Source organism: Haplochromis burtoni, unplaced genomic scaffold (assembly GCF_018398535.1).
Source record: "Haplochromis burtoni strain Fernald_Lab_line unplaced genomic scaffold, NCSU_Asbu1 Contig_39, whole genome shotgun sequence".
NCBI classification, from domain to species: Eukaryota; Metazoa; Chordata; class Actinopteri; order Cichliformes; family Cichlidae; genus Haplochromis; species Haplochromis burtoni.
Window position 1 is genome coordinate 104033 of NW_024582400.1, and position 22769 is coordinate 126801.

Below are 22769 nucleotides of genomic sequence, written 5' to 3' on the forward strand. Positions count from 1 at the left end.
TGTTGGTCAAGTTACTTGAAAAAGTAATTAATTGCTAATTACTTCTCCAAAAACATAATCCAGTTTCTTTACTGATTACTTCTTTTCAAAAGTAATTAATTACTTTATTACTTAGTTGCTTGGGTGCTTTTTAAAAACATGATACACAACCTGAATAGGTAATAAACCATTTGAGCTGATAGGAATGCAACAGTAACTCAAATAACCACCTGTTACAATCAAGGTGTGCAGAAAAGCATCTCAACAGTAGCAGCAGACCACAGCAGATGCCACTCCTGTCAGCTAAGAACAGAAAATTGGGGCTACAATTCACACAGGCTGACCAAAGTTGGGCAATAGAAGACTATAACGACATCACCTGTTCTAATACCATCCAGATGATATGGTTAGAATTTGGCATGAACAACATGAAAACATGGATCCATCTTGCCTTGTGATGTGCAGCTGACAAATCTGCATTAAACTGTGTGATTCTACAATCTCAAAATCCCCAGGAATGTTTTCAGCACCTTGTTGAATCTATACCACAAAGAATTAAGGTGGTTCTGAAGACAAAAGAAGGTCTAACTCAGTACTAGCAAGGTGTACCTAATCAAGTGGCCAGTGAGTGTATAGCTTAACCCTTTAAGACCTACCATATACCAAGTTCGCCAGAGCTTATATTATATTTTTACATGCTGTAGTGCCATTTTTGGGAGCATTTCAAGTTGATATACATCAATACAACCATTATAGCCCAAATTTTAATAATATGTATGCATTAAGTGCATAGTAATTATATAAATTGCAAAAAAGTGCAATAAACTACCAAAAAATTGAAAATCATTTTTGTTTTTTTAACATATAAAAAGAGAAATTTAAGAGGCTTATCCCTCAAAACTGTAAATACAAAAAAGTTGCACAAAATAGTTTCCCATCACACGAAATTTATTTTGAGTGTCTTCATAGTTTTATTTTTGAAATACACCAATTTTTATATACTGCAGGAAAAACGAAAATAAATATTATACTGCAAATTTGCAAAAAAAAGCAGCATATGCATCAAAATTAACTATTTCCAGCAGTGCAATATGAGTCCTCAGCATCCCAGAAATGATAAAGAAAGTCATAAAGTCAAACATAACTTTTAAAAACACCAGTAAGGCCCTGAAGGTAAAAAAAAACCCCTGCATTTCTGCAAAATGACGTCACTTCCGGTTTCGGGCAGGTCATGGCGGACATGCGATAGTTCGCGCTGATGGACGTAGGAAGTGTTATGAACAGCTGATCGGATCGGCAAAGCATGTTTCTGGAATGTTATGTTTTTGTTGCTGTAAGTGCTTTTTATGCCATTTTTGCAAAGCTATATGTGGAAGGAAACCGTGACATAGATCAAGCTGATGGCATAAGATGTAAGTACAACTCCTCCATTTCATAAGCAAAAAAAATTATTGCGCTAGCTTACATGGTTGCAGTTCTACCCGGATTTAAAAAATAGTTACGCAAAACAGAGCGTGCCTGCTCTGACTGGCTTTAAAGGGTTAAGAGAAAAAAATAGTCCTACAAATGATATTTCTTTTCTTATTTTTTTAATATTTTTTTTTAAATAAGTTAACAATTATTTGAAAATTCTGACAGTCCTCAGTGGTTATGTCCATCTTTTACATACAGGCTATGGCTAAAAGGTAACAAAACGGCAGCTATAGCTCAAATAGAAAACCAGTGAGTATGAGTCACAGACCACTGGGAGGCTGTAACTGGAATTGAGGGTTAAACAGCACCTAGTTTAAAACCAGTCAGAGGCAGATGGCCTCGTGGCTGTACTTGTTGATCTCTGAAGGAATGAATTCAGATCAGTGCTGCGAGGCTTATTACATAAGCAACAGTTGGCACTTCAGAGCGCTCGTCTCTAGCAGCTTGCAGGTTATTCCACGAACAGAAACGCACCTCTTTGTCCTCTCCCTCCCTCCCTCCCACCCACCTTCCCTCTCTCGCTCTCCTCTCCCCCCTCATCCTCATCATCCTCCATGCTCTGTGTAGTGACAGGATTTGTGTCGGTGCAGATCGGCTGTGTTTGCGGCTGACGTGAGGAGTTCCCGGCTGAAGCTCCTGCGCACACACACACGCACACACATATATTTTCTGATCCTCAGAGGTTCCCCGCAATCTGCCAGATTTTAAACCAGCCTGCTGTTCTCCGGATGAGACGGGACCACCTTTTGGGCTCCTGCGTCCTCCTGTGAGAGACGTCGGGAGCCTCGGCATCAGCCCCTCCGTCCTCCTATGTATCCACACGAACCCCGAATGAGCGCAGTTTCTCCTCATAAATGACCGAGCTCCGACCTTCCACCTGCTGCGACGAAATCTCCGACATTTAACCAGAAACCGCAAGACACGGAGACTACCTGTTAGCTTCTCCCACCCCCTCCACCTTCTTCTGCTCCTCCGGGCTCCGCTCTGCGCTTTTCCGTGCCCTCGGTGAGAGAGCAGAGGCTGGGATTTAGGCTGCACACCTACTGACCTACTTCGCGCAAGTTGGGAGTCCGACCAGTGCGGTCTGGCAAAACTGTGCCCTCCACAGCAGCAGCACCAGCAGCAGCAGACGATGACGGGTGATGTGGAAACAGTGGTGACCCCGTGGCGAGACCTTCAGTAAATAAGCAGCAGGGGGAGGTGGGGTAAAGGAGGTGAGAAGGTGAGGAAGAGAAGAAAGCGTGCAGAAGGAGCCAGAGGTGCTGGTGGTGGTGGTGGTGTGTGCGTATTTGTGCGTGGAGACACAGGAGGAGGTTATGACCGTGTCTCTTCACCTGGATCTCGGGCTGATGCTGCTGCTCCTGTTGGCCTGCTGGCAGACCCCGGGGATGGTCGGAGGAAGTGAGTGTCCCGTTTTCCTTCTCTGTGTCTCATATTTAATCTAAATATAAGAAACTTTAGGAAGCAGTGACAGGATTGGCACAAACAGCTGGCATAACTCACATAATTATGACATTTTTACGGCATGATGGGACACAGGTGTTTGAACACATGTCTACCACGCTGTTTCTCTCCATTTAAGCTCATTTGAAGCAGCTTTGTCTTTTTTAATCAAGCTGCGTTCAAAACTCCATTGGAAAAACATCGAATTTTTAAAAAGCCCAATGTCCTTGTTATATCTGAGCAAGGACAAGAGCCTCGTTTTGCTTAGGCTCTAGAAATACCTCCGTCTGACTGATAAGAAGTAAGAAGTGGAATGGTGATTTAAATGCAGTGTTAAAAAAACAAAAAACCCTACATATATATATATATATAGAGAGAGAGAGAGAGAGAGAGAGAGAGAGAGAGAGAGATCTATCTATGTATATGTGCACAAAAAGCTTTTATTTTTCTTTATTTTCATTCTTTTGTATGATCTGAAAGCAATCATGAAAAGGCGATACTGTTCAGGTGGTGTTCTGCACAGAAAATGGACAGCTGAAAGCCCACACATCATCATTTTTTAAGCTGCAAAAGTTTGCAAAGATGCCAAACACAAATAACAACCATCAGTGTAAATACCATGTGGGACAAAAGAGGGAAAACCTGGATGTTAGCCTGTAAAAACTGGCGTTATATGCAGTAATAATAAGCTGTTGGCCCTGAAAGATGATCGATATTTCGTTATCATCTACAGCTTTAAGTACGTAACAGTGGTTCGACTCTACATTGACACACTGCTTTGTGTGTCCACCTGTGTGATTTGAGGTGAGTGGAGCGTATGCTGCGCTCTGTTTACGCCTCATATTTCAACTAGACTAACAGCTGTTGTAAAAGTGTCCCAACCTTAATTGAATGCCTATCGGGGGATTAGAATTTCAAAGCAATCTCTCTCTCTCTCTTTCACTCCTCCTTTGCTCTGTTTAATTAGCTGTTGCAGGAATGCACCTAAATCACCCAGACCACTGGTCACATCCCCCCTCCTCTGCACCTTCCCATGAGGTTTAATCCAAAGTAGCCTTTGGCAAATAGCACCGAATTAACATGCTTCTTTTTGGATGAATACCAAAGAGCAGCTAATCTGCGCTTACAAGGTTCTGTATCGATTTATCCAATGAGCTGCTGTGTCTTTATATCCCCCCACACGGCCTTTACCTGCTCAGCTCACGTCACAGACGTCATGTCTTTATGGGAGCTCATTAACCACGCTTCGTTTTCCTGCTCTCTGCCACCCATTAATTTTAAATGCAGATTTCCAGTCATGACAAACAGCTGCGGGAGGAAGCCTTTTTTTCCCTCCTTCACCATAAATCACAGACAGCAGCACTTCAGGAAGCGACCGGCGTCTTATTTTAAAAAGATTGATTCATGACTTTGAAGCAGCAGGTGATATTACACCTGGTTATAGCTTTGTGTAAAAATATTTGTTCTATGTTTTATGAGATTGAAAATTGTGCTTTTTCAACAAAAGGCTTTGGCTAGCAGAACAATCTGTGTTCAGTGTGAGTTATATTCTTAACAATGCATTACCCGCACACGGGGGATTATAATAAATGAGTTGCTTTATCCTTTATGATTATGTATGTTCTTGTTTTATAAGTATCTTCCTTTGCATGCCTTATATACCCACAAAGTCCATAAAAAGAGGTGGATGTTAGCTTATCCCAGACTCTGAGCAGGATTATAAGCAATGTTAACTGGCTGAAGAGTCTTCAGTCAAATAAAAAAGATTTTAACACTGAAACAAATGGAATTTGTTCACTGGGCGTTAAACTAGGGACCAACCTGAATCAGAAAATTAAAATTCCAACATGTGCAAATCTAAAATCTTTGCTCAACAGGCATGATCAGTCATTTTTGATCCAATTTATGTCTTTGTTTGAAAGTAAAAATGAAAAAATGCATCCCGGGGATTAGCTCTGCCAGGACGGCCTCATATTAGCTACTTGCTGATATATGAGTATTAGCCGATAGTAAAAATCTAAAAAGCAAATGATGTTGAATAGTTTCACAAAACGCATGTTTGGGAGACCACAAATGACAACCAGCTGCCAACTCGAGCAGTTTCGGGCATAAACATGTAATCAACCACTTTTTGGGTCAGTAAAACAATTATATCATATTAGTGTTACGACATGTAAGTAAGAACTCATAAATAACTACACATATCAAAAAAAATTATTAGCTAATGTATCGGATTTTTAACCAAGTATCGGTATTACGCTCAGTATTGGTATAAGGATCAATATCAGTATTAGGTATTGGTATCTGTATCGGTCTTAACTTTTCTATGTATGTTGGGCCCTACAGGGGATTATGTGGAATGAGTTACATTACCCACAGTTAATATTTTGTTGTGGTGGTGCCGTCATGTTGTCATCCTGACCACAGATTGAAGATGGACGTAGTCACTGCTACATCTCCCGACAGTTAGTGAAGTCCTGTTATGAAGGCTCGAACGTCTGGCTCTGAAGCCACACACTGCTCAGCTAACGACTTGTGCCTGACAAGTCATTTAACATGTGACAAGTCTTCATTTGAGCATGACCATCTCTTTTTGCTTTGTATGATTCTGGTCTGAAATGCTGATTTATCAGCTGCATCTCCTGATTTCAGGAATCTGCTCCCTGGTGTTGCTGCTCTAACACAGAGAGATAAAGGTCTTATTTTAGAGACCTACCGAGTCTGCCTTAGGAGGCTGCAGGTTTCTCAGCTAGGAGACAGTGCATCGTGTGTTTTCATTTTTGCTTATTTTGTTCTTCACATGCGTATTTGTTTTGTTTTTTCACTCACTTTTAACTTTTGCTTTCAGTAGTTAGCATTAGGCACTAAAACCTGACTCGGTTAGGTTTAGGAATATTGGCAAATGATGAGTTGGGAGTGCCAGATCCTTTTGCTCGATGTCACAACCCTGTCTGTCTGGGTGCACGCTCGAAAGGACACCTCATGCATGAACCTGGATGCCTGTGGTTCTGACAAAATAACGATATGCTTGGCCATAGGGGCATATTTGCATCACTGCAATGGATGCTTGACGGCCAGTACTACACAGTGATCTCCTTCTCCTACATGGTTGTATAACCATGCAGAGGAATAGCTTATGTTGATTGTGAGGTCCCAGATTTCAACAAACATTGGAGCTAATTTTCATCTTACGAATTAAGAAGATGCTTCAGCAAAATGTGTTTCTGAAAACCTCTGAGGCAAGAAATACGCATCGCTTAACCGTCTTTTCATTTTAGCCAATTTTTTGCTTAAGTTGTCAACCTTCAAATAATATCCCACATCTAGAATGACAAACTAAAATTAGAATATGTTACCCCAAGTCTTATTTATTAAGGAAACTGAGAAAACAGTTACAGGTCAAAGAGTGTCTAGTCTAAACTAATTTGGATATTAAGAGTAAATGTGGGTGATGTGCAAGGTCAGTCTACTTACATTTTTTTCAAAAATGAAAATTTAAACACGTGCAGGTTTGTGTCCTTTGCTGCACATGCACACGCTCAGCTGATATTTTGAATAGTTTGGGGTGACATTTTAGTCTTTGTACCAGCAGAGAATTCAGCAGAGGCCACTTTGTTGCTTTATTTGGCATGCACTCAGTGTCTAGTTCTGATTGGCACTACTTCAATATGAGTTTGTTATTGCATCTGTACTCTACAGTGATTACAAGCTAGGATTTCTAACAGAGGAAGGAGAGTATTAGCCACACTTTTTAATATAAGGCAGTCCACTGTGACACCACCAACAGCTCTGACCTTCATTATAAACTTATATTTAAAAGGCCAGTGTGTGTGCTCTGTAAAGGAGTCGCTATATTTGAGCTTTCTTTATCGCGTGGCAAAGCTCTTGCCAGGTTACGTGGGATATGGCTAAAAAGTCTAGCCAAGTAACTGGACCTCGCACGACAATATTTTTAGTCCGTATGCTGTCAAAGCCAAGAATAAATTCCCAAGATTTATTTGCAGTTGTGTTTCTCTCTGTTGCATCTCGCCGCTCCCTGATGAAAACCTCGGGAGTGAGACGAAAGCTGTCCTACACGGGTCTTCAGAAAGGAGAACAAAGCAGAAAGATGAGCATAGAGCTTGTAGAGGGATCATAAAAATGCACCAACTGCAGACACAGGAGGCATTTATTTTAAAAGGAGCAGGGTAAAGTGCTGTTTTATTCCAGCAGCGAAGCCTCTCTTTATACTCAGCTCAGCCTCACATAACTGCCTCAGCTCAGTGCTGATTGTCCTTATCTTTCCATGGCAACCTGATGATTTAAATGAAAATTCACACAGAATTACCAAAATTAGCCAATGTAACACTAGAAAAATGTTGCTTGGTCTGATGAGTCTCGGTTTCTGCTGCAACAGTCAGATGGTAGGGTCAAAATTTGGTATAAACAAGATTAATACAAGGCAGGATGGATCCATGCTTTCAAGATTCAGGCTGCTAGTGGTGGTGGTGTTATGGTGTGGGGGATAGTACTAAGACTCGTTGCCAACCATGTCCACCCCTTTACAGTTTACAGTTGCTAGGCCAGCAAACGTAAATTGCCATTCTCATGAAAGGATTCCTAATAGGACATGCAGGGCACACGCCCAGGGGTAAGGAGGACTCGTAGTGTCAGCCGCTAGGGTTCAATTAATCTTTCATAATCACGAAGAAACATAAATGTATGGAAAGCAACAAGCATAGCTCTGCCATGTAGATAGAGAAACAAAATGATCACAGAAACTATCACCTGGTCACATCCAGACATCCAGTGAATGACATTTACACAAATAGTAACAAAAAAGTCACTATTTGAAAATTTCCTCAAAGGTGACAATATAAAAGTTACACTAAACAGGAAAGTAATGCAAGAATATAATGGAAAGCACAAAATGTGTACAAAGAGGCACAAAAGTAATGGAAAACAACACAAATGCACAGTGTAAATAGAACATTTAAAATAACCACAAAAGCTGAGTGTCTCCGGATTCACTAAACAAATGAAAAAAACAACAAAAAAATGAAGTGTCCTTGTAACAAATATATTGAAAAGCAACACAAAAATGACCCTAAATTCATCATAACGAGACACAGAAAGCACAAAAAATATGGAAAAGAAAAACAAAATAATCACAAAAAACGTTAAAAAAAATGCACAAAGCAACAAAACAGACAGTTGTAAAAAAAACAAAAACAAATGAAAAATCATGCAAAATTATTACAAGAATGGAAAGCATCCTAAAAAATGAGTAGTGGCAAAGAATGACAACAAATAACAAACTGAGGCAAAAATGATGGAAAAATGACACAAAAGGACTGAAAAGATTTGCAAATGGTTCACAGAGAAGGAGAAAACACAAAATTATCACAAGCATAGCAAAGCCTCCATGGTACACGATGAAGACATCCGAAAACAACAGTCACAGAGTGACCAGAGAGAGTCACGGATGGATGAAAATTGGCACAAAATTACAAAAAATAGTTTGAAAATGAACAGAAAGGAACACATACAATGTTGTGCAAAAGTTTTGAGCCAGCTGTCATTTCTTTATATTTTTGCTTCCAAGGGGCCAGACTTTCTGTCTCTGGACCAGTAGTTCTTAAAACTTTGTGGAGGTTTTCCAGTGTGTTGCTTTTGGCTACTTTTCCACTAATTTTTAACCCAGTCCAGTCCCCCAAGTATTTTGGGGGGATTTTTTTTGTTGAGCCACTTAAAATTGATGAATTATGAACACAGAAAAGCGCCATCAGATTTTAATCCACTTTGTAATACCATCTGGTAAGTATCTGATGAACAAAAGCAAGATTTTTCACCATGAGAATGCCTGGATAGAAAAACACACTGTCAACATTATTGAAGCAGTGTGGCATCATGTTGACAGAGAACAGAACAAAAGGCAGAAACATCCAAAGAAGAGCTTTGACTGTCCTTCAAGAAGCCTGCAGAACTATTCCTGAAGACGACTTAAAGACATGACAAGAAAGCTGCCTAAGAGAGTTCAGACTGTGCTGAAGAATAAAGATGGTCAAACCAAATATTTACTTTCAGCTCATTAAAATTGCGCAAATTCTGTTGGGGTTTTTTGCCTTATATGTTTGTACGTTTCAATACATCCTAAGTTCCTGTTTTCTGAGCAAAACATAAAGAAATGAGTGGTGAATCAAGACTTTTATGGAAATCAACACAAACAGTTGCAAAGAGACACCAAAGAAAGTTAGTGCAGCACGAAATGACCTCAAAGGTAGCCAGGGACAGAAAAAAAACACAAAGTGAAGCAACAACAAGTTTCATTCTGTCTCGCTCTTATGTAAGAGGAGTGAGGGGAACAATGTCTCATAATGCACTCATACTGTATATTTAATCAGTATGGAGAGGATGTTACTATATTAGATCGTGCACATCCACGGACATCCATCCATCTCAGAGAGTGGTAGGGAGCCATTAGTGAGATTAGGCTGTCTGAGTCAATCGTCAAACTGTTTCTTCGCTGTGATTTACAGCTGAACGTCCGACTCGAGTCACACGTCACAGAGTACTGTACTCCAGGACGAGCGGAGGTAAACAGCTGCCATCTCCGGACTTGTTTTTGTTTTCATCTTGTGGTCCTGCAGAGAAACACGAGGTCGGAGGCCGACGAAAAAATCCATGTTTAGTAGATTTGGCTTTCGTCCATTTCATAGTACAACACACAGATACAGCACCGTGTGGAGAGATCAAACCACAGTGTGGGTGGGTTGGTTTTTTTTTTTAACTTCAAATAAGGACGGGAAGATGAGGGAAATTCTCCAGAGTAAGCACATCCAGGCCGAACTTCACATCTCTGTTAAATTATCTTTTTATTTTCCTGTTAAAACCCGGATTAGGATTACTGTCTCCAAAAATCAGCACAAGCAGAGCTGTGAGAGAAACTCCAAGACCTGAAAAAGGGATTATTATTCTGCATTCTGAGGTCTGCTTTGGAGAAATGCAATAACGTTTTGTGGCATTTATTAATTCCACGGCTGCTTTTGAAGGAATGTGCCACAAAACTAATTACCTTCAGTCTTTAGCAGGTCAAACATGCTGCTGCAGGCTCAGAAGGACACTGTGTGCAAAAGGAGATGCCAGACATGCTTTGACAAAAGAAGGTATCTGAAACCCTGGGATTGAGAACAGGCTGCATTTTCTTGCTGATAATTGGCAGCATCAAACATGCATTTCTTTGTTACTTTTTTGAAAATCTGTAGAGGGAAAAAAAGTTGTGCATTTTCTCCTTTGCAACGAAAACCTATTTTAAAATGTTGACTCCAGAACCAAAGAGGTTTTTTTCAACTTATTTTGCTCAATACTGCAGTTTGATATGACAAGAACAATAAAAAAAACTCCAATAAAACATAAACAAATGGCAGCAAAGAATTGAATTAAACAGGAAGAACCTAAATTACTGATCATTAAGCTGTAGACCAGGGGTGTCAAGCGTACGGCCCGCAGGCCGGATCAGGCCCGCAAACGGGTTTAATCCGGCCCGAGAGATGATTTTGTAAAGTATAAAACTGAGCTGATGAGGGCCTCTTTTATTCATTATTTACATGCTCCCTCTTGGTCATATCAAGGGCGTAGATTTGGCATGGACGGAAGGGACATGTCCCCACCAATATCCAGCGATTATTGAATTTATTCCCACCAATAATTTGATCTCTTCGAGTAAAGAAATCAAAGCCGCTAGAAAGAAGAAAAAAAAAAGATCTGTCAGCGTCTCATTCATCCAGCGGTGCAGAAAGAGTAAAATTACATTCTCTACTGGAGTCCTACCTCATGTGACAAATATGGTCAATGTGATTGGCTGTGCCTTTCAGGGAGCTCTGTTTAGTTTTAGCAGCGGCAAGCCTGCGCTGCGAGGACCTGCAAGGAGGAGAGGAGGACGGCAGCAAAAAGGAAGAACCTGGATATAAGAAAGTATTTTTCAAAGAAACCTGTAAGTCACTTAAAGTCAAGTTCACTCATAAGATGTGTCATAATAACGTTACAGGCTATGCTAGGTTTTGGCCCACATCAATCTAAAAGTATATGTAACCATGAATAAGTGTTTTGGAAACTAACTGCACAACAGGCAGCACTATTAGTTATCTCAGTCTCAGAGTAGCATTTCTAATTTTGATTGAAACTGTCAGAGAGCCTCGAGCAAGCCAGGATATTAGTTTACAGAGGCTGTACCATGTCCACCAGGAGAGACTGGACAGTATAGATGTAAAACAAATATGCCAGCAGTTTATCTCAGTTAACGAGAGGAGAAGGCATGTGTTTGGCTCCTTCACATAGTGAACATTGAGTTGTGTCCATGTCTGTTGCTGTAACAGTAGTTCATGTTTAGAATAAAAAAGCTCACTGATTTGATAGTGTGCCTAAAATGTTGCATAATTTTGCTGACAGATCTTTTACTTTGTGGTAATCTTAGATGAGTAGTTTTATTGACAAAAACCATCAGATCATTCAGTTTTCCCTTAGTGCTAATGTATAAGACATGTTGGTGTACTATAACTGAAGTAATGTTGTTAAATCCTTAAAGTCATATTTTTTTTATTGTCATGACTGTATTTGAAGCTATTTTTATTTTTGTATGATACCTGATTTGTATGGAATATGGCTGAAGTAAACTAAAGTCTAAAATACTTAGTCATTTGATTAATAGTAATTTAACATTATATAATTCACATATAAAACTATGAATTGGAATTTTAAATGGTTTAAAAGCATGTAGAATAGCATATATAGTTTGGTGGTTGAATCATCCGTCCCCACCAATGCCAAAACCAAATCTACGCCCTTGGGTCATATATTTCAAAAATCTAATATAAATTTTCACTGTTATGCCGATGACACCCAGCTCTACATTTCTTCTAAACCCAATTCATCCCTCCCACCTACCTCCCTCTCAAACGGTCTTATTGAGATTAGATCCTGGTTCTCCTCCAATTTTCTCAAACTTAACAGTAATAAAACTGAAGTTTTACTTGTTGGTACACCATCTATCTTAACCAAATCCCACAGTTTTTCCATTAACATTGAAAATTCTCCTACCCTTCCCTCCCCTCAGGTTAAGATTTGGGGTGTCATACTTGATAATGCTCTTTCATTCCAGTCTCACATTAATTACATAACCCGGTCTGCATACTTCCACTTTCGTAATATTAACCGACTCCGTCCCTTCCTTACTCCCCATGCTGCTGCCTAGGGCTGGGCCATATTATACCGTTCACGATAATACCGGTATAAAGTTAGGCAACGATAGGAAAATGAAATATCGCGATAGAATATGAGTAAAACGCGCATGCGCAGTGCCTTTGTTTTCATACGCACATGGCCGATTGTTGAGTGAAACAGATGAACCAGAATTGGTTTGTAAAAATGGTGCAACTTCAGTGATGTGGAACTGGTTTGGTGTTTGTCCGTCAGATACACAAAGCACTTTTTTTTTTGCAGAACATGCAAGCGGCCGTCGTTATTGTCGTATTTGTCGGACTAAGATGCTCTTAAATCTGGGAGTAATCTGGGTCCTAAACTCCGTATGCAAACGAACACTGCAGCATCACCTAGAGTTAAAAACTGTCTAAATTCTTTCATCTTTAATAAAACGATCAGCATTGCTGCTTTACCAGGTGTAACTATGAAGTTTAGCTTCCAGGCATCCATGAAAACAAAAGTTATTACATTTAACGGAGTTAGAAGTTAGCAGGAAGCTAGCGGAAGTTAGCTCGCTAGTTTCGCTAGTTACCTAAGCATGATATAGCATGTTCTGACTGAGAGATTTCTGGAAAAATTCAAACGTACAGCTCTGCTATCACTTCCAACATAAATGAAGACAGGAAACTAAACAGCAGTGACGTTTGTAGGGTTACTGAAGTTGGGCTAGCTGGTATATAATGATGTGCTACGTGATCGCTAGCACACAGCTATGTTAGCATAACAAACAGTGAAGCTGGAGGACGAACACAACACTTTTCCACTTAAAAAGTTAACGTGCCTGATAGTTAGAGACAAATGCAATCGCATGGCAGGATGCTGTAAACGGACCAAACTTCAGTCAGGAGAACAACTGAGATAATCCATCCACAATACAGGTTAGTCATTAATATACTGCAACAACATGGGAATAGAGCAGCTGCCAGAGAATTCAACATTAATGAATCAATGGTACAGAAGTGGAGGAAGCAAGAAGAATGAGTTTAATAAAGTTTGATTTATCTGACTGCTTTGTTTCGCTTAATGTGCCTTATAATCCCGTGCACCTTATGGTCCGAAAAATACGTACTGCACACTGCAGTTTAATGTTGCAAAGCACCTCTTTTTAACTTCAGTGGATATTATACATGGTTATGCTCAGGATATGTCAGCCCATTTCTACTGGAAATGCCTTTTGGTTAAACTTTCAGCAAGGAATTTGCATTTGCACTGTTACATTTTTATAAAGCTTTAATGTACATAAAAACCAGCTTCTTGTAAGTGAAAATAAATGGAAGGTTGTCTTTTTGCGCTAGTAATGTTGTGGAGTTGTATTTTGTCTCGCATTAATTATATCGTCAGTTATATCGTTATCGCAAATTTTCAAATATATATCGTGATAAATATTTTTGGCCATATCGCCCTGCTCTACTGCTGCCATCCTTGTCCATAGTCTTATTACGTCCCGTACTGATTACTGCAATTCCCTCCTATTTGGTCTACCTAAAAGGTCCCTTCATAAACTCCAACTTCTTAAAATTCTGCAGCTCGGGTCATAACTCGTACTCCGTTAAGAGCTCATATTACCCCAATTCTTCAGCAGCTTCACTGGTTGCCCGTAGAAGCCAGGATAAATTTTAAAATCTTACCTCTTACATACAAGTGTGTCATAAATCTGCTTCTTCATATTTGTGTGACCTGCTCCATATCACCACTGTTTCCCGCCCTCTCAGATCATCATCTGCTATTCATATTACTGTTCCGTCCTCACGCCTTATTACTATGGGGAACAGAGCCTTCAGTCGCTCTGCTCCTCGGCTCTGGAACTCTCTTCCTCCAGCCATAAGAAATATTGACTCCCTCTCCGTATTTAAGTAACAGCTCAAAACACATCTGTTTAAACTGGTTTATTCACTTTAGCGCTGATTTTATCTGTTGTCAACCTCTGTTTTGCAATTTTAACTTATTTTATGTATTTTATGACTACTGTTCCTTTTATTAATTTTGTTCTTTGTAAGGTGACCTTGGGTTTCTGAAAGGCGTCCCAAATAAAATAAAAAAATGCATTATGAAAATGAGCTGCAATTTTTCAAAAAAGAACCTGCTGTTCCAATTGCGTCCATTGGATGGCGCAATAGAAATTGTGAGCTACTTAGTTTTGCCTGCGAAATTTAAACCTGATGTGCTTTAGCACCCTCATTGCCCCAATATGTCTCTGTCAAAAAAGAGAAAAGTGGATGCAGAGTGTTCCAAGAAAAATGGTCATACTCCTATTTATCCAAGGAACTGAATGGGAAAGCTGTATGTTTGGTGTGTTCCCAGCATGTTGCAGTGCTGAAAGAATATAACCTCTGTCACCACTATGTGAGCCTTCATGCCGATAAATATGACAACTTTCAAGGACAGCGGAGAAGAGAGAAGGTGAATGAACTGTTGGCGGGTCTGAAGAAACAGCAGTCTGTGTTTACTCACAGCCATCAGTAACACTGCAGTGAAAGCTAGCTACCTCATTGCTAACAAAATTGCACTAGCTTTAAAAACATTTAGTGAGGGTGAATTTGTAAAAACATGTATGATGAAGGCATTGGAGATTGTGTGCCCTGAAAAGCAACAGGCCTTTGCAAATATCAGCTGACAAGAAACACAGTTGCCAACAGGATTTCTGATCTTTCAGCGGATGGACAGCCAGTTGAAGCAAAAAAAGTAAAGTCATTTATTGCGTTTTCAGTTGCAATTGATGAAGGCACAGACATTACAGATGTTGCACAACTGGCAATTTTCATCCGCGGAGTTGACGACACATTGACCGTCACCGAAGAGTTCGTGGAGTTGGTGCCGATGACAGATACAACGACTGCAGCTGATATTTTCACCGCACTCGTCGGTGTGCTGGACAGGGTCAGAGTGGACTGGTCCCGTGCTGTCAGCCTGGCTACAGATGGTGCGCCCTCAGTGATCAGGAAAAACGCAGACGTTGTAAAAAAGTTCAGAGATAAAGTGCAATCTGCAAATGGAGGATGTGATTTTTGGACTTTTCACTGTATTTTGCACCAGGAGGCTTTGTGTTGCAAGTCACTGAAAATGGATAACGTCATGAAGATGGTCATCCAAACTGTTAATTTCATCCGATCCAGAAGCCTCAATCACCCTCAGTTTGACAGCCTTCTCAGAGAGAAAGACCACATCATGCCAGGTCTCTCTTGGAAATGAGATTTTTAATCTTAATGAGATTTTTTTACCTGGATAAATAAAGGACTAACGTTTCTTTGATTTACAAGAAGAAATTGAACAGTTTATAGAAGAAAAGGGCAAACCAGTGTTAGAATTTCATTCCACAGAATGGATGCAGGACATTGCATTTATGGTGGATGTTACAGAGCGCCTGAATAACTTGAACAAACAGCTGCAAGGACGCAACAAAGTTGTCACGCAGTATTATGAAAGCCTACGTTCTTTCAAGTTGAAGTTGTCATTGTGGGAGACACAGCTCGCTGGTGGTGATGCAGCTCACTTCCTCTATCTGAAAAATGTGTGCACGACCCAAAGTGTGGCAGATACGAAGCGGTTCAAAGATAAAATAACGGGACTGTTAGTGTTCACCTGTTTGGTGAACTGGAGAAAGACTCACCGTGAATCCCTTTGATCTGCCCGTCAGGATCCAACTTGAAATAATAGACTTGCAGTGTGACTTGGATTTGAAGGCCAAATTTGCTGCAGCTGGCTTGAACACATTTTTATCAGAATCTCCTGCCAGGTTACCCCAGCTTGACAGCCCTCGCTGCAAAACATATCTTTGTGAGCAAGTTTTCTTTGTAATCTCTGTAATGAGCATAAATAAAACAAAACTGCGCTCAAGGCTCACGCACAAGCACTTGAATCACATCCTGAAGTTAGCTGCCGCTCAGGATGTGATGATCGATATTGATGAGATGGTGAAAGCTAAACGATGCCAGGTATCAGGAGTCAAATAAACTATGCAACCCCACTGAAAGTGTTGCATGAGACACCCTGATGTAGTTCTGTGATCTGTGATATACTTCTGTGAATCACTGAGGCACTTTGTGCTTGTGTGTTCTTTGTCCTCAGAACTTTCAAATAGCTTGAAATGTTTTGTAATTAATAGGTATGTTGTGCCTGTACTATTTTGAACATACTGTCCACAGGCTCTAGCTTTATTTTTTATGTTGATCGTATTAAAACAAAGAAAAAAATCTGAAGTTGTTGTTGTTTTTAAGTTATATATACAGTCATTTTACCAGTCCGGCTCACTTGAGAATAGACTTTTCTCCATGTGGCCCCTGAACTAAAATGAGTTTGACACCTGTGCTGTAAAGAGTTAGCTTATTCCACCCACCCTTTTTACATAGCATATTCTAAGTGGTGGCACTTCTATTAATATACAGGATGGGCCATTTTTATGGATACACCGTAATAACATGGGAATGGTTGGTGATATTAAAGTCCTGTTTGTGGCACATTAGTATATGTGAGGGGGCAAACTCCTCAAGATGTAGCAGCCAGATGTGTGCTGAAATATTCCAGAAGTTAAAAATGGATGGTCATAAATATGTAATCAGACAACCCGACTCAAACATGAAGGACAAACAAGGGCATGTAGAAACTGTGTGTGTGTATGTGCTCTAACATCCACCTGATCACTGCTGTATTTCATCATTTAATCAATATCCACATACTACTTCCCCACCCCCGTTGTCCCTCCACCCTCTCTCCATTTTCTTTCCTTGCACATTGATCTCCCCCCCCCCCCCCTCCATCCATCCATCCATCCCACTTTGCCCTTCGTCTGTCTTTTCTCTCCAAAACCAAAGATTGAAAACCCCGCCGTCCCCATCTCTTGATATCTGCCCAGGATAATTGCTCTTTCTTCTCGCTCTCCCATCTCTTTTTTCCCCCTCCTGACTCATTCATTCCTTGCTCTGTCATATTCCTGTCGTCTTTCATCCACCTCTCTTTCATCTCTCTCTTTTCCTCTGTCTTCCTGACTCCATCCAAGCCTCCCCTCTCATCTCCTCTCTTCTCCTGTGTATAATGTAATTGCAGAAGTCTATTCAGTGTGTGAGCACTCCATTGCAGCACTGGCAGATGAAAGCAGTTGGGATTTAGCAACCGTAGCGCGATGGGAGTTCAGGGGGGATCTTGGCTGTCACTGGCAGAGACAGGGAGGGTGTGAGGAGGAGGAGGATGTGCTTTCACCGCATATTTTCATTACGTGTTCATTATGTGTTTGTTTTTTTAAATGCCTAAATACTGTCTATTTAAAGTCCTCACCTGGCATCATGTCCAGATGATCCATGTGGGCAAAGGTTTGTGGACAAATGTATGTGGATAATAAGGAAATCCCTTAAAATTAACTCCAGAAGAAGCTTGACGTACAAGAACTTGAGTGGCCTTCAGTGTCCTGACCTCAACCCTTCATAGAACCATTGGGATGAACTAGAAAACTGACTGAAAGCCAGACCTAACCTTGAAATATAAGAGATGAAAGCATGAAGTGTTCATAAAAGTCACCAATTGGAGACTTTACTGTCTAATGTTCAAGTTAACTTTAAGATGTTGAATGTTTACGATGAGGGTTTTCATCATTAACGTCTTGCTACACAAAATTTGATCTGGAAACAGTTATGCTCAGAAGTCTGTGATGGGTTTGAGTTCTAATTGGCCTTGAAATGACTTATAGAGTAAGGTGCCTCCATGTGAAATAAGCAGCTCCAAGTCACACTGATGGAGAATTGTTGGACTTTTCCTTTAATGACTCTGAAGCAGTCTTGGCAGGCAGGTCTGTATATATCCTGCAGAGCGCGGAGGAAGGCTGGCTTGCATAATGAGCTGTGGTTAGCTTGTTAGCTTGACATTCATGGTCACAGTCCACAGAGCCTGACAGGATGCTCTGATGGTAGGATAACTTTGTGGTGAAAAAAGCCCTGCACCTTTTCAAGGTGGGAATCGCCAAACTGACATGGATAGCTGTGCTGCTGGATAAAGGCTGGACCCTAAGACTAAACCTACTACTGTACCCAACTTTAGACGTGAATTACTTAAATACAAAAAACAGATCGGAGATCGGGAAATCTTCCATGGGGGTCTAGTTTTGGTAGTGCGTATCCCATCCTGAACCTGTCAGTGATCTCACAAGAAACTCACAAGGATTTTTCCCTCAATTGCTTTCCTGTTTTGCTCTAGTTTCATAGAGCTCCTGTACAACCACATATATTTTTGCCCAAGTTAAAACATTTTCAGTGGATGTGTTTTTTCATCTCCTACAGCATTTTCTCATTGCCTTTGCTGCTTTAAAATGTGAATCTCATCTGAAGAATACCACAGGCTGCTGTGGCTCATTGAGAGAGAGAAAAATCTACAACTATGGTCACATATGTAACTGTAATCTTTGGATATTCACCTAAATGTTTTAGTTTTTTTATAAAGCAAGAGAAAATTGAAAAACATCTGTTTTTTCAGGTCCTCAGCTGTAAAGTGCAAATGCTTTTTTCTGCACCCACAGTCTTCAGTTATCATAGAGGGAGGAATTTGTCAGAAAACGAGCACACTGGCCAACTCTAACGCCCACAGCATCAGGAAATAGACCAGAATTCAATGCAGGCACAGGACAGTTTGAGTAAAATGCTGCTTTTTCTCAACTGAAAAAAAAGACTCCCACCTACTTGTGCTTCTTGCCATGCTTTCATTCACTCCACCTACACATGATGGATGCAACGGATTTATAATCCTTCCTTGTCAGCTGTCAAAGGGCAACCAGGGAAATGTAAGAAGTCACAAATGGAAGCAGACAAGGGAGACAGAAGGAGCAGGATTCTGCCTTATCGCAGATTGATGATCGTTTTGCGTCATGCTACAGACACTTTGTGGATTTTTCCCTTTAACCACTCTGAAGCAGTCTTGGCAGGCAGGCAGGCCTGGGTGTCCTGCAGGGAGTGTGGGAAAGCTGGCTTGCATAATGAGCTGTGGTTAGATTGTTAGCCTGAGATAGAGCTTGACATTCATGGTCACAGTCCACAGAGCCAAGCCAGATGCTTTCGGTTTGGAGAGTTCTTGTCGCGCTCGGCTCCTCCGCCAGCCTGGGATTGAGTTGTGTCCTTTGTAGTTGTCTAACCACAAAATAAAGGCAGTGCTGGCATTTCTGTTTTGGTTGTCGTTCCTCCAGACAAGGTGGCACTGACATGAGGATTACGTAATCAGGCTGGAGACCAGCGCTGTGAGGCTGTAGAGAACTAAAGTGGGTGATCACCAGCTTTTTAATCACATCAGTCAACTGTCCCATTACTTTCTCACGCTATCAATGCAATACTTTTGTTAAGAACCTTAATTAAAGCTCACAATCTCCACTTGAATCGTGTTTTTATTGCTTTAGTAAAAAATAATTGTGCTGGTGTGAAGCTGCAAAATCACGAAAACTGCATCACTGTCCATCAATGGAGGACTTTGGTAGATTTACCGAACAAAATCAGGTAACAGACCAACCTGATATGGTAAAATTTAATCTATGAGAAGGCTCCACGTCCAACCTTCTACAGCTGTAACACTTGAAGTAATGCCTCCACCAGGTTTTAAGTTATTGGCATTGATTGTTTATCACGAGGACAAGCACAAAAAGCTGGCAACAGAAGATAAGTCGGGTAATTATTACCCAGTATGGAAACCAGTTCATGAGAGAAATATCCAGTTATCTCCAATATGATGTTATTTTTTTAGCCCAGCATCACACAGAATGTGCCTAAAATGTCATTTGCAGAAAAACATAATGAATTAAATAAAGAGGATGTTTCAAAACATGACCTTTGTATGGAGAAAACTGCAGCCCTCATTAAACCCAATTTCCTTCGGGGTTAACCTTCAGGATCAATAAAGTTTTATTGAATTGAATTGAATAGTTTTGCCTCCTCTAAGCAGCAAGGTGATTTAAGTGACTAGCTGGTCTTTGAAGCAGATGGCCTACAACAGCAGAAGCCCGCACTGGATGGCACTTCTGTCAGCTAACAACAGAAAAATGAGTCTACAGGTTAGCTAGCTAGAAGAGTGGAAAAAAAAAAGTTGCCTGGTCTGATGAGTCTCAATTTCCTTTGCAACATTCAGATGGCCCCCTTATAACATAAACTAATTGTGGTATATCACATCTTTGGAAAGCTGAGTTCAATTTCTGTAGCCACACTCAGGCCTGATTACTGCCACACCTATTCTCAAACCAAGAAATCATGTAAATAGGACCTCTTTGACAAAGTGGAGTAGACCAAAAGATCCTCAAAAGCCAGACATCATTCCATGCTGTGGTGTGCAGGGGGAGCAGCACAGCAAAGAAGGACTCATCCAGGCTGGAAAAACTGATCAGGAAGGCTGGCTCTGTGGTCGGCATGAAGCTGGCAGAGAAAAGGACACTAAAAAAATTGCTGGACATTATGGACAATGCCAGGCATCCTCTGCACACGGCCATAAACAACCAGAGGAGTCTGTTCAGTGACAGGTTGCTTCTCCCAAAGACAAGAACCAACAGACTTAAAAACTCCTTTGTCCCACACGCCATCAAACTGTTTAACTCCTCTCTGGAGGGGAGAGGGAGGGGAAACAGGAGGACAAAGGAGGGGGGAACAACTAAGCTGTAGTGCCTCTTCACCTCACTGTACAATACTTTTTGTTAATAGTCAACGGTGCAATAGACTTCAATACTTGAAATGTGCAATTCCCTTGTATTCTTATTCCTATTTATACTATTTATCCCTTTCGTATATTTTATTTATATATGTGTATATATATATATATAATATTCTGCTCACGTTCTGTAACTCCTGTCGGTGCTGTGCTTTTGGAAACCGAATTTCCCAGAGGAACCCACCTGAGGGATTTATAAAGTTTTATCTTATCTTATCTTATCTAGGAACAAATGAGAAACAAAGTCACTGAGATCTTTTAGTCTGGAAAAGCCATTTCCAAAGCTGTGGGACTCAGAGAACCATTATCCGCAGATGGAAAGGTGGTGAACCTTCCCAGGAGTGGCTGGCTGACAAAAATTTCTCCAAGAGCGACTCAATAACTCATCCAAGAGGTCACAAAAGACCCCAGAACAACATCGAAAGAAATGCAGACCTCACTTTTTAATTAGTTTTTCTGCAAAAAATATTTGATGTCCAGAGTAGAGGTTTGCTCAGATTTAGTTTGAAACAGTAGCACAGAAGACACAGCATCCTGACCATGGTAGTATAATGCTACTTAAGACACCATTTCACACACCTTAATCTATAGGTTTTTTGAGTACTGCAGAAACAAATAAATGCTGGTTTGCAGAAAGTAAGAGTCATGGATTTAGTCTTTAGTTTGACTCAGTTTTGCATAAAAATGATTGAAAACCATAATTTTCTCCTCCGCCATGAAATAAGAGATTGCTGCTCTTGAGTAAAACGCAGTTTAAACTAAAGCATAATAATATGCTGCATCATTTTTCAGAAAGGAATGCAAGTTAGTGCTGTGTAATGCGAAATCGCAGCATTTTAATGTCCTTTTTTTTAGCCTTGATGTCCTAATTGGCTGCTGCGCTGATTCTTTTTCCCTCATCATCGTGTATTTGTGTCTTTTCATACTACAAACACACACCAACAGACAAGGACACACACTCTACCAGCGGGTGCTCATTAATTGAGGATGAGAAAACTAAAGAGAGAAATGTGGGGTGCTCTTCCTGTCCCGCAGTAAAGGAGGAGGAGCTGGAGTGGGCAGATTAGACTCATCGATGGCTTTTGAAGTAGTTATTGAGTCCATTAGATGTTTTATCATCAGTAAGATGAAAGTAGGGATGGCTGCTCATCTGTCATTTCCTTTCATTGTTCCAGGGTTTGTCTTTGTGTCTCTCGCTTTCAAACTTTCTTTCTCTGACTTATTTAAAATTCTTCTTGTTTTTACTTTCATTTTTTTCCTGGAAGTTTTCTGACTCTAAATTTCACTTCTTCAGCTTTCTGTGTTGTTGCGTTATGTAATCTCTTTTTTCACTTTTTTGAAGCTCGTTTCATCTTGTTTTCTGTCTTTTTAACACGTTTTGCTTGTTTTTTAGTCTGAAGTATTGTGGAAAGTCTCAAGTCACCCGTCATTTCTTTGTGTTGTCCTAGGAAATTGTGGAATAGGTTCAGCAATGTATAGAAACATGTGCAAATTACATTTATATACAGTATATAAAGCAAAACCTAAGTTTGTACAATTCTATCAAGCTTGAAAGTCAACATTTGGTGTGACCGCCTTTATTCTTCAGCACAGTCTGACCTCTCTTAGGCAGCTTTCTTGTCATGTCTTTAAGTAGTCTTCAGGAATAGTTCTCCAGGCTTCTTGAAGGACATTCAAAGCTCTTCTTTGGATGTTTCTGCCTTTTGTTCTGTTCTCTCTCAAGATGATCGCACACTGCTTCAATAGTTGAGGTCCAGGGTCTGGGGAGGCCAATCCATGACTGATAGAGTTCAACTGTGTGTTTTTCTATCCAGGTACGACTTTACTGCATTGGCAGTGTGTTTGAGATCATTGTCATGCTAAAAAATGATGCCGGTGCCAATCAGGTGCAGTTCCAGATGGTACTTCATGGTGGATCAATATCTGATGGTACTTTTCTTTGTTTATAATTAATCAATTTTGACAAGATCTCCAACACC

At 40.4% G+C, this 22769-nt stretch overlaps 1 protein-coding gene across 1 annotated transcript in view; it reads left to right on the forward strand.

Moving 5' to 3' along the window:
* The first annotated feature begins 1949 nt into the window (after positions 1-1949).
* The window catches only part of LOC102309168 (fibronectin type III domain-containing protein 5), a 57784-nt gene continuing 36964 nt past the window's right edge, over positions 1950-22769 (forward strand). Inside the window, exon 1 of the mRNA XM_005919870.3 lies at positions 1950-2853. Within this exon, the coding sequence (XP_005919932.1) occupies positions 2769-2853 (85 nt within the window). The 5' untranslated portion in view covers positions 1950-2768. The remainder of the gene's footprint in view (positions 2854-22769) is intronic.